This window comes from Sprattus sprattus (genome assembly GCF_963457725.1).
Source record: "Sprattus sprattus genome assembly, chromosome: 4".
Lineage (NCBI taxonomy): Eukaryota > Metazoa > Chordata > Actinopteri > Clupeiformes > Clupeidae > Sprattus > Sprattus sprattus.
This window is the reverse complement of record NC_137923.1, coordinates 15,287,086-15,300,077: the sequence shown is the minus strand read 5'-3', so window position 1 is coordinate 15,300,077 and position 12,992 is coordinate 15,287,086. Positions and strand designations below refer to the sequence as shown.

The 12,992-nt window shown below is 41.1% G+C and overlaps 1 protein-coding gene across 1 annotated transcript in view; it reads right to left on the bottom strand.

The window, feature by feature from the left end:
* LOC308363369 (ovochymase-2) overlaps window positions 1-12,513 on the bottom strand; it is a gene marked incomplete at both ends in the record, with an annotated part of 32,765 nt that extends 20,252 nt beyond the window's left edge. Inside the window, 8 exons of the mRNA XM_080836181.1 lie at window positions 2,094-2,315; window positions 2,655-2,807; window positions 3,152-3,278; window positions 4,391-4,488; window positions 5,071-5,211; window positions 6,618-6,711; window positions 7,271-7,413; window positions 12,375-12,513. Of these exons, the coding sequence (XP_080692307.1) occupies window positions 2,094-2,315; window positions 2,655-2,807; window positions 3,152-3,278; window positions 4,391-4,488; window positions 5,071-5,211; window positions 6,618-6,711; window positions 7,271-7,413; window positions 12,375-12,513 (1,117 nt within the window). The remainder of the gene's footprint in view (window positions 1-2,093; window positions 2,316-2,654; window positions 2,808-3,151; window positions 3,279-4,390; window positions 4,489-5,070; window positions 5,212-6,617; window positions 6,712-7,270; window positions 7,414-12,374) is intronic.
* Window positions 12,514-12,992: the final 479 nt, after the last annotated feature.

Below are 12,992 nucleotides of genomic sequence, written 5' to 3'. Positions count from 1 at the left end.
ATTGTGCCTTGAGGGGAAAAGCAGAGGAGAAACCCCATTTGGTCTTCATTAGGTGTACATATATTTGATGATAATGTATTGTCTTGAAAGCAGTCAAGCGCAAGCACAGAGAAAATGAATAAAGGGAGGCACCTGCAAGTCATTACCGCTGGTAGTGTGTGTAATATTACTGAATCTATGAGGGGTGGGTGGGAAAGAATTCACACTTCACCACTGAGAGGCCACAGTACAGGAATGTTTTGGTGACATGGTTGAGTCCCCTCTGCCATTTCAATAGCCACAAAATTAAAACTTTGGTAAGCTACATTCAAAACAATGTCAGTGATTACACAATGCATAACGCATTTACTCTTTCATACAGCCATGGGGAAGAAACATTTCTATAATCCTTATCCTTACATTTCCAGTTTAAGGGGACAGTATCAGACCATTACATCAATCAAGTAAATATCAGCAAAGGAGGCCAATGCTTTGAATTGTTAGCAGAATTACATGTTCAAATATGTTTGTCATTATGCCTGATGAGGACATAGGACAACATTGACAGTCAATTATTTACATTTAGCATGAACTGTTTTTATTAGGTGTGTAGTAGGCATCATGTTGAATATACCATTTCTCAAAATATGTACATATGAGATTAGCATAGGTGGTAATAAAATAGTTACATTTAAAATATTTGATGTGTTCGATTATATGACCCTGTTGATGACTTACGGTGAGGAGATGCAAGCAACATTTCAGATAGATTGACAGCAAGCTTGCTAATTGGCCTTACTGTTTAACTCAACCATGTTACATTAATATTCTCACAAGTGACACGTGTTTTCATTTGCATTATCTTTGTGTGAGCTGTCTGCTCAATGCACTGTACCCTGTCAGGTACACGCTAGAAAAAAACAAACACACCCACATTGGCAAACACACACAGTCCCAAACATACGCCATGCTTGGGGCTCTGCCTGACAATTTAACACACAGTGTCCTGCACAGGTCTGAGTTGCCACACACACACACACACACACACACACACACACACACACACACACACACACACACACACACCTGACAGAGAGGACACTGACTAGCCGTGTACAAATCAAACAAACACACTGACTAACTTCAGCTGAATCTCAAAGGACAGGAAAAGACACGTATGTTGTTAAAACTTCATCCTGGCTCATTGGTTCGAGGCAAACTTTTTTTCTCCATTTTTCTGTTTCTAGCTATAAAAACAAATCCTTGTGCCAGAACATCTAGATAAATATTTCCTTCTCTTCACTAGCTGTTTACCTCACTCCACCACAACACTGCATAAACAAATCAGTCTTATTTCAAATCTCTCCCTCTAAGCCCCCTCAATAGCCCACAGAGTTGTGGGCCGTCCTTGACCAACATGTGCAGATAAAGCTATCAGCAGGTCTCAGCCGCAGATGGGGGATAATGCAAAGGGGTCATTTAGGTAAAGATAATTCACCAGCGCATTTGCCTCCTGTGAATGCAAGGTTATCACACAGTTTTACTGCTCCGTGATAGAAAATGGGAGAGTCCACTGATGATTATGATGATGATGATGATGATGGCATTGTGTGAGGCTGTAATATTTGTACTACACTGTTGAATAGGGAAAGAGTGAAAGGAAGGATTTGGCTTTGTATGAATGTGTGTGAACACTTGTTTGCACATCTATGTGTCTACTTTTTTCTCACTAAAAAGCTAGCATAAAGAACATTCCACACTTTACTGGGTCCTTTCCTCTGGTTCTGATACTCTTTGGCGGTGGGAACAGATTGCAAATGTGCTAAATAAGATTGGGTAAGTGATGTCAAATACAAACGTCCATCACAATCCAAACTGTAATGCATTGCTAACCATTCAGGTCATCTTCAATATTAAATAGAAGACATGGCTACTCACTACTTTTAATTAAAACTTCTGAATGTAACGTACTCCCCACAAATTAAGCCACATGCTTCTCATAGATTTATTGAAAAAGCTAATGGAGTCATGCGTAATTTAACAGCCGCACACACTCCCAAAACTCCACAACTACACCTCCTTACAGATAGGTGGTGCTGTTCTGTTCTGCTTACCGAATGACTGCTGAGCATCTGTGATGAGAAGTCTGTCCACTTTGCACTGTCCTGGCTCCCCAGTGATGGCCAGGTCAGTTATGTGGAGCTTGACCATCAGGTCGTCTGCCACCGTGATGTTCCACCTGCAGCTCAGGCCTGCTGGGTAGGGCTCCGGGAAACCCTTGGATTTGATTACCCCTTTACGACCACTTAGGGTGCCCACGTCCCCACAGCCAGACTCTGGGGAAAGAGCAGAGGAGCGGGTTCTGTTAGGCTGCACAGAGCTGAGAGGTGCTTGGCCCAAGCTTGTGAGTTTGGAATAAAGGGACATTTGGGACAGAGAATGAGGTTAGGGAAAGGTTTGAGTTCAGAGTGTAATTTTTTTCACTCTTCTCAGTAAACAAGCCCACAGCCCACAGTATTATCAGGTTGATGTAGCTCTGAAAGTGTACATATTTTATTAGCCGTGAAAGCCACAGTGGCAGTCCAATAATCAATAACCTGTAAACACCCCCCCAAGTGTGCTTACAGAATGACTGACCCAAGTCAATCAGACAGCAAAGCACACTGGGTACTTACCTAAGGGATTGGGCTCTATGGGTGGGTCACTTGCTAGCATGTACACAGCCTGGAAACCTCCTGCTGACTGGCTGGCGTCGGTCTTGAAGCGGACCACCATGGTGTCGCTGCTGGAGACCACCGGCGTGGGATTTGAGGCACCACAGAAGCGGGCTGGAGATGGGAGACAGAGAGCAGATCAGTGAGGCACTGACTGACCTCTGTAAACAGACAGGCAGATGAAGTGCCACAATATTCATTTACATGCATGTACAGAAGAGGTGAATGATTTGTTTTACTCCAAGGAGTCAAGGTCCAGATACTGGAATGATCAGGTTCCTAAAGGACCATCAACAATGTATTAATCCCAAATCACAATTCCAACAGGAAAGCTACTGTACAGTTCTGTTTTATTGCTTTGTGCACTGACCACTGACTACTGACCACTTAACTGAAGGTGCTAAAACAATATAGTTTATTAGCTGTTTAATAATGTATGATATATTATCCTTGCTCACCCAGTCTGTCTGCGCTCGGCAGGGATCCATCATAAACATCTACATAGTCCAGGCAGGACTCTGCAACCAGTTGGAAGGAGGTGAAGGTCAGTCTAACCCTCTCTCCCTCTTGCACCTTAATCTTCCACTGCAAGGAGAGTCATCATCATTTACATTAATTCATAATAATGCTTTACTTTACTGCACTGTATTTCACTACACCTTTCTGCATGGCATCTTATCCTAAGCAAAACCAGTCTTCAATAGTCCATGACAGTAGTCAAAAGTCCAACAATATATCACAGTGTCATCCTCTGTAAGCAACCTTTGACATAGAAGTTCATCATTCTTCACAACCATCCATAATCTGTCACAACAGTCCAAACTCCTTCATAACAATAGTGTCAGGCGTGATCCATACCCCTACATAACTGTGTTTCATAATCTTTGATGAAACAGTTTCTGTTGTTAGAAGAGAACATTGTGAAACTCATACAACCAAAATAGCCATACTAAAGCAATCTTAAAGGGGCAGAGTGGTATTTGTGCAAGTTATATTTTACTGTAATCTGTGTGTGATGCATTTAATGCTGCTTAATATGTTGCAATAATCAAAAATAGTCTTGCTCAAGTGCTTTCACATGCCCGTTATTTCAAGACACACGTCCTAAAAATGAGAAAGGTAATTCAGGTGGCCAGCTACTGTGAGTTTGCTTCTGAGATCATCCCATGCCTTTCTTTACATGGAGTTAATAGCTTGACTCACTCTGCTTCTTTCACCATCTCTCCTCCCCCTGCTCACCAACAGCCACCTCACACTCAAGAAGAATCAACATGACTCGACAGCAGCAGGGAGTAGCTCAATCATTCAGCCCAATAGGCAAGAACTGGCCCTTAAATCATCCCTCAGAGAGCAATACATTGACGCTTCTATTTAAACCAATAATCAATCAGTGGAGCAAATGCTAATCAATCTGAACTTAGATGGATGCACCTGAATAACCAACCCAACAGGCGAGACGGACTCGCTCTTTGGGGCGTTTGGTGTTACATGGATGAGCGGTAATTACATGCTGTGATGGTCTGAAACACCTGAATGCCATGGGAGAGTGGTGCCCTTGACTTGATCTTGAAGACCTCAATCACTCACACAGATTTAAAATTCTGAAATGAGCTGCGAGTGACATGACAGCTTAGTAATTCAGACCTGAGACATTGCTCTGAAACATCCTGGAGGTGTGGGTGTGAATGGTGGAGTACCTGGTAGAGAGCTCCACTCTCATACTGCTGAGCAGGGAACCCAGGGCTAGAAAGCTCCCCTTGGTCACCTTGGAGAAGGCCACCAGCTCCTACTATTTCTGGAAACCAGAGAAAGATGGGAACAAAAGACACGGGCAATAGAGGGGGATGAGTGAAAGAAAGAGAGATACAAACGGGAACAGAGAGCAACAGAGAGGAGAGAGACGGGACAGAAGAGGATAGAGGGGAAAAGGAAGACAGAAAATGAGACTGTGTATAGATAGTGTATGTGTTTGAGGGGGTAGGGTTGGGAGGGGGGTGAGAGAAAGATAGAGGGTGAAAGAGAGAGTGAGCTATGCAGCTCTGCGGGACGGGGGATCCAGAGGATGTTACAAACCCCTCCTCTCCCCTCGTCCTTCAGTCCTTCTCTCTCTCTCTCTCTCTCTCTCACACACTCTACCCCCCATCTCTCACATCCAGCCCATCTTTCTAGGTCACCAGTATTGAGGGAGACATAACTGCCTCCTCAAAGCATTCTCACAGCAGAACAAGATCATTCTCATTCAGGGAAAGGGAACTATTTCAGGTACTGGCGCCAGGTGCAACATTCCTCCCATAATTATTTATCTATTTGAGACCTTTTCCTGTAAGGCACATACCTGCATTGCATTACAGGAATCCATTTTCTAACAGCCCTTTACCTGTCACAGCCTCTGGAGCTACTGTCTTGTACATGGCTCTGAATCCTTTGTCGGGATTGACTTCATTCGTGTCCAAATACACCCACAGACTGTTGCCCAGAGTCACTATGGGTTTGGGCATGGAGTGGCCGCAGTACTTTCCTAAAATACACCCAAGCAAATGATGAATAGACCGGTTAGTATGGTTTTCCACCAACATTAAAAATGTAAAAATGTCAATCCAACTGAACTGTGGCTCGGAGGAAATGATCCTGACTATGGGGAAGAGGCTTCCAGAGACCTCCCAGTTAAACACATTAACTGGATTCACTTGCTGTTACTGCTGAGCTTACATTTCTAATGGGACTAAGGTGTGTGTCTCACCGAGCTCTCAGTAGACTTCTCAAAAGTGACTTGCATAGCAGTTAAACAAGGATGTGCTCAACTCTGAAGTGATTTAGACACTTAAGTGCTAGAGAATCTATGTGACTAGATGCTCACAAGAAAAGGGCTCTCATTAGCACATTTGCAGCAAAACAGAATTGATGTGTTCCCTGAGTCTCAAGACCTTTCCAATGAATGGTGTGTGTGTGCCCCCCCCCCCCCCTGTATTACTGTAACCACCAAGAACCTTTGCATCTGTAAGTAGTGCTTAGAATGAAACATCTTCCCTCTTGTGTGATGAGACTAAGGTGAAAACAAAGCAACCCTAAAGTGAGCAGCAAGTATGTTTCCGCTGGGAAGGGGGCTCCATTTACTCATATAATGTGTGTGCTGTGAGTGTGGATGCCATATACGTATGTGATGTGTGTTTGGATGGCGGATATAGCAACTGCACTGGGTTTTACTCCACACACACATATCAAGCCTTCTGGTTAAATAAGAAGTCTGTGGTCCTATATAAACTGTATAGAGAGTCAGGTTAAATAGAGTAGAGTCATCATCTAGTCCTGTTTAAAGTTACCCATTCAAAATCACTTCTGACCCCTAACTAGTGCTAGCAGTGTGATGTAACTGTTTATATAACTGTGGAAGGATTTGTTCAGACAGTCTTTGTCTGAACAACTGCAGAAGAAGCAATGTTGGGAGAACACAAGCACCCTCCTCTACCACTAAGTGTGTGATTTTGGGGACGTGCTAATAAAGGGTACACAGTGTCAGCCAAGGTCAGGAACTTCCTGCAAGTCAACACTGTGACTAGGGTTTTACACTCTTTCATAAGTTTAAAAACTGATGATCTGATGAATCATTATGTGGGGAACATCAGGTACAGTATAAAGCACAGAAACATTATCTACAAGTAAAATTAAATATGCTAAAGTTATAAACAGTGTTAAATAAAATTCTGTGTCACTGATTTTACTGATTGGCCTAGATGACTGACAGCTTAAAATCCATTCTAGTCCCTGAGCAGAATTCTGTGTCACATTCATGTTCCCTGCCAGGCTGGATGTTGTTTCTCTCTCTTTCCAGGCGTTTTGGGCTGCTCTAAGGTCTGACATGCCTGCATGCTTTTACCAAGGAGGACAGTAAATCATCAGCATTAAAAGCTTCTGCGCCATACGCACCAATGATTCCCAGGTCGTCCTTTAAGGTGACAAAATCTGCCCAGCATGTATCCGTGTCCTCTAGGGAGAACTCTTGGAACCACAAATGGATCACCTGGAGACAGAAGCAAAGAGATCTTTCCCCTTCCTGCTGCTTTTACAACATGCGCTGAAGCCACAGCGGTCTGCTTTTCTGCAGACAAGTAAATCCAACTATGCTTTTCCCCACTTGCTGAGAGAATAATGATTTCACAGATGGAAAGGATGCTATGAAAATATTTCTCTTGTCTACTATTTGCTCTTATTTAGAGACTTTTTCATCTAGATTTTTTTGTACAGTAAGTGTCACTACATAGTTGCACTGTGTGTTGAAAATGTCATCCTGTTCCAACCTGAGACTAACAGAAATGTCATCACGAGGTTTGATATAACTATGGAATTTGTGCATGAATATTGTTCAGCGTTGTTCAGTAATACATCATTCACAGTTCTTTTTCCTTTAAAAAATAAATAAATATCAAATTGATGTTAAAAATGTCTGAAATGTGAAAGGGAGTAAAAGCAAAAGACAGCCATGGTGAAGATGAATATGCCCAAGAATTGCAGAAAGCTGTTTGTACACATCACCCATCAATAGGTCAGGAGGTTACAACTGCAACCTCATTTTTTTTTACCTTATTAGCTTCCACGGTAATGTGCCAGCTGCAGCTCTTGCCGCTGTCGTAGTTACCGGGGAAATTCCCGCTGGTGAACTCACCCGACGACATCATCAGTTGCTGAGGGCCGCCGCATCCTGAATTGACTACATCAACCACACCTGGGGGAAAAACACTGGTGATCAGCCAATGCCTTGGCAACCACATTGATTCAGGCGTCTCCATGATTCTTCTCAGCTTGTTCTTCAAGGCTATGAAGGCTTGCAGGAGGCTTTTTCCACTTAATGGAAAAACATGAAACATAGGCTACTAGAAACTAGCCTGACGATGTCATACTCATAATTCTAGTCAGAATATGAGTCTGAGATCGGACAATTGGGCTGTGATTATGGGGCGTGTTTCAACGAACCAGGAAAGAAAATTCCTCTTCGCTGAATTGGATACCTAGAACCAATCAGCGCAACGTAGTATTACCATCTGACAGATTAAACTTTTACCTGCTCCCGTAGGAAGGACGGCAAAAACATCTTTTCAATCGACAAATGCCTTGATCGCGTTTCTCTGTTCCTCTTTCAAAATGAATGCGCTGTCAATATCTGCTGAGATGTGCCTGCTCACGTTACTTAATTAGCACTCAAGGCTAGAAGCTACCATTAGAATCAACGATTATTTTGGCCAACGCGTTAGCATAACCGATCAATAATGGTCTAGAGTGCTTTAGTTAGGACCTAAAATCCTCGGCAACACTCGTTTTGCGTATACACAACTAACCGAGTCAATATAGACATAAAAAAGTCGTGTAGATAGCTTAAATCATATAAAATATGTCCCACTAAGCTCCCGAGACGGCGCCATCTTTGTTCGATGTATATTCCGGTATATTCTATCTATATATGTCCATCAACGTATAAAGCCCGCCCTTACAATTTGATTGGTTTAGATTGCGTTTCAACCTTTTTGAAACGTTAAATCTCTCCCAACTAACTCGATTCCAGACTGAATCTCCCAGAACAAAAATTTTGTGGGCGGAGTTCAGGCTGGTATCCAGGCTAACTAGAAACAGTAATGGGGAGGCTTTCAAGTGAAGATGCCATTACCTTGGAGAGGTGAGCTTGGTATTTAATTACAACATAAACAATCCATAGAGCATCTTTTAACTCCCCCCCCCCCCCCCCCCCAAAAAAAATTCATTTTTTTTATAGATTGCAGTATTTTTGCAGCAGTTATGAAGCTCTCTAATTACAGTGCATGAAATGCCCTGTATTGTTATTCCTAGGCTTCTTCTTCTTCTTCTTCTCACCTTTTTCTGCGATTAATTCAGCCCGAACCGCTTAACGTAGAAACTTCATTCAAACTTTGTCGCGTAGGTCTTGTAAAGGACACTTATGCTATGTATTTTTCACTTTTCTAAACTTTATACTTTTTAAGATATTAAATAAAAACGAATCTAAATTTTCCCATTGACTTACATTGGGCCATTATGACATCATAATAGGGTCTTTAAACTGGCTTGCACCTGTGCTTCACTGACACCTGCGCCAAATCCAAGGAACCTCTTCTCTGTCCCTCTCAATTTAACTGTAACTAGGAACATTAAGACACCTTCCATTCTCTACTTTTTTTTCTCTCCATCTCTCCATCTTTTTCTCTATCCCTCTCAGTCTACTTTCTCTCACACTCAATCTCTCTTCTTCACTCCATTTTTATCTCCTTTTTTCAATATTTTCAATCTCTTTTTCTCTTTCACTCTTGTTCACTCTTCTTTCCTTCTTCCACTCTTCTTTCCTTCTTTCACTTTTCTTTCCTTTCTTCACTCTCCTTTCTTCTTTCCTTCTTTCACTCTACTTTCCTTTCTTCTTTCCTTCTTCAACTATTATTTCCTTCTTTCACTCTTCTTTCCTTTCTTCACTCTTCTTTCTTTTCTTCTTCCACTCTTCTTTCCTTTCTTCACTCTTCTTTCTTTTCTTCTTTCCTTCTTTCACTCTTCTTTCCTTCATCCTCTCTTCTCTCCTTTCTTCACTCTTCTTTCCTTTCTTCTTTCCTTCTTCCACTCTTCTTTCCTTTCTTCTTTCCTTCTTTCACTCTTCTTTCTTTTCTTCTTCCTTTCCAAACTTTTGCATTTCATGCACTGGTATTTCCTTCAGGAAATGCATTTTCTAGTTACATTTGCTGGTTCTCAGAGCTGGGATATGAATCAGCAGCTGTGGATGGCGTTGGCGGCATAATGAGTCTGTTGTTAAACATCAAATTATACACATGCAGCTTGTTCCAATGTGGAAACCAATCTAATACAAGTCTAATAAAAGCAGAGGTTCCAGTTGGAAATCACAAAATAGTGGAAATATTAATTTAATTGATCAATGATGTAACTATGTTACTGTAAGATATGATGTAACATTTAACTAATGGACATTCAAGGGCATCATGGGGTGCGGTACGAAAAGCTGGTGTTATGGGTTTCTAAGGAGGTTCAAGTTTGTCATATGAATGAGCATATTCAAAAGGTGAATCACAAAGCTCTTCTCTAAAACACAGCACAGGTGTTCAGGACTGCACCTCATACTGGCCTGATGTAATAAGTGACTCAGGAGCTGTCTTATCTGCTGACAGACTATAATATATTTATTGTCTTATATTTAGTCACACCATACCCTGACTGATTATCAATGGTCTTTTTATTGCTAAATAATCAAAGTAAAATACATTCGTTGATGTCCAGTTTGAGATGTTTTCGGCCTGCACCTCTGAGAAGCACTTTTTCATTCTGGCTGTCCTCGCTTGTCCCTAAAGCACTTCCCATTGTCCAATAGGCTACAAGTTCCTGTCTCGTCGGTGTATGAAACTTCTTCATCATCATCGTCATCATCATCATCATCTCTAGACTGGGGTTCTCCTGAGAGTTCTTCGAGCAGGAAGACAATATCAGCCACACTGGTCGACTGCAGTCTGTGCTGTTTGTCTCGCAACTGTCCCTGTGTGCGGCACAGTCACCGGAGGCTGGGGACTGCCATAGCAGCTCAGCGTCAACACTCATGAACTGGGATGGCCCTCATTCCAAAATGTAGCATGTGTAAGCCCCTTGGACATCAAAGCAGGAGAACAAGGGCAGAACAGACATAAGGGGGCCTCTTAGGCATGCGTCGTCAAGACAATGTGGTTTGATGTTTTTGAAGAGCTTTTCAAAAAGGGGACGCAAAGAGCGACTTGTACAATACAGAGAAAGAAAGCTTTAGATTTACTGGTAACTGTTTATTGACGACTTGGCTCTGGTCACACTTTGGAACAGAGGGCTTCTGTGACCTCCTCTATCTCAATAAAGCAATACCACATGTACATGTCTGCGGGAAATGAACCAGTGAACTAACACTCAAACAAAGCAAATGGACCAAGCAAATAAAACACTTTAAGATGCAATATCGTCAACTGGGAATTTAAAAGGTCTATCTGACAAATCCACAAATTTGCACCAAATAATATTAAATAATATGATTTGGTGCAAAATGATAATATCATATAAATAGATAATATATATATGTTTTTGTATTTGGGAAGGAGAGGTCTGGGTGTACCTGCTGTGCTTTGCAACATTCGTGGAGAAAAACAGGTTTCAAAGTCCACAGAGGGCTTTATTGGGACCCAGATAAAGTACTTTCTGTGTGGGGAGCTGCTGTGTAAAATCTAAGCACTTAAAGAACGTGTGATGGGCTTTTTTGTCGTAATATATATATAATTTAAAATAAATAATTAGGCTTGGCACCAAACACTATCATGAACCGGTTAGACACAACTTGAACAACACTGAATCAGCAAGAAACACTGATAATTTTGTGAGAAACATTTCACAGTGTGTCATTAGGGTGAGATAATGGATAAGATCTTCTACCTGATACTGATAGTCTCACAGTAAAATAGCCCCTTGTACTCTGCATCAAGAGGCCTTATCTATCTGTTGTAAACTGCCTTAATTTATCAATAAACTTCTGTGCTTTTATTTGTCTTTATCACAAATCTTGCAAGGGGACAGTATATCTGTAGTAGACAGCAGAACCATGATGTGGATATAGATAAAAAGTATCTCATAAGTTCACTACTCAAGTAGTGAGTAACGTCATATAATGATATTTTTTCAAACATAAAAACATCAATAAAAAAATAAATAAAATGTAGGCTGGAGGTAATTTGTGTGCCCCCAAAAGATAAATAAATAAAAAATAAATATTGCTATTATACTTACTGTGCATCTTTTTTAAATATTCCATTCAAAAGTAATGTTGCCAACTTGATGCAGTTTGATGATGCATTGATTGGTGTATTGTCACTTTAAGATCTTTGGTTTAGGCTATGTTATCATATAAAGTGTTTTTTTTACCAAGATGATAAATGGGAGAACTGTTTTTGCTGTGTATGGCTAGGACATAGTTGAAGTGATGTGGACCTAATAGGCTACTACACAGAATGTCCATTACATATTGCACTAAACGAAATGAAGCTGTGTCATTGTTCGGTTTAGGAGTATTACAAGCCATGCTATACTTGAGGAAGGACAAATCAAAAGCCAATGCAGGTGTCCATGTACTGTATGTGTATGTAGCCAAAGCAGTCGATGTTGTAGGCTGGAAGCTGTGTGTGTGTGAATGAAAATAATTCAATATAAAAGAGACATCTGTAGCCTAATGTAACGGAGTCATTTTTTTTTGTTTACTTAAAGGCGCTTGCGTAAAACTCCTCCCATAAGTGCAATTTATTGGAAAGAATACTCTCTATATGTCACATAGTGAACGTAATGTATTACTACACACCTCCCTTTGCGGGGATATGGCTAACCTGGTTATGATGCTTATCCCGGTTTTGATCATATTTGGGATAAAGCATATAAATGTAACATTATTCCAGTTTCTTTCAGAGTACTCAAGCTAGTATACTTGGCTTTCTCAAAACTGGGATAAGATCTTATCCCTGTTTCTATAAAAGGGACATGATGGTAATATGTGCAAACCCCAAAAAAGTAGGTACTTAAAAAAAAGTAGGACACCCATCATAACCAAGAAACACATGTGCAAGTACAAGATTCTCCTTCACCTTTCCTCAGTGTGGCACTATTTTGTCCATGCATCCCACTCACCTCCATTCTCATCAGTGCTGTTCATCTCCAGGACGTAGACCACCACCAGGCCAATGCAGATTCCTGTGACCCCCAGGAACAGCAAAATCAGGCCCTTCTCCAGGCCAGTGCAGCCTTTCTTGGCTGGCGATTCTTTCATATTGTCGCCACTGTGATGGCAGCTTCTTTTGTTAGAAGGCCCAAAGTTGCCTTGTGGAGCAGAGAGCTCACATTTATAGGTCTGTGTTTAAGGTGACCTTTGAGGCTGTTCCTCAGACTTTAGTGGGCTGGAAGTGTATGCTGGTGACATTGCTTTCCTTGACAGAGATGCGTGCTGATATGAGCAAGTAGGCAATGTGTGTGTGGTTAATCATAAACATGGTGGTTATTCTTACGTTTTTTTTTAAACACAAATGGACAAAAGCACTGTTTAGATTTTACACAAAAGGAAGGAAATAGTAAAGTCTACTTATTTCTCTAGTTAGAAATAACTCCACTTGAGCTGATAGTACACTCAACATATGTGAAAGATGTGAAATATGTTACTGTAAACCTACTAATTCTTATGAACTTATTTTAAAGCATACGAAAGTACCCTTAAACAAAACTTAAATTTCATAGATCACTTAAAAAGTAGAA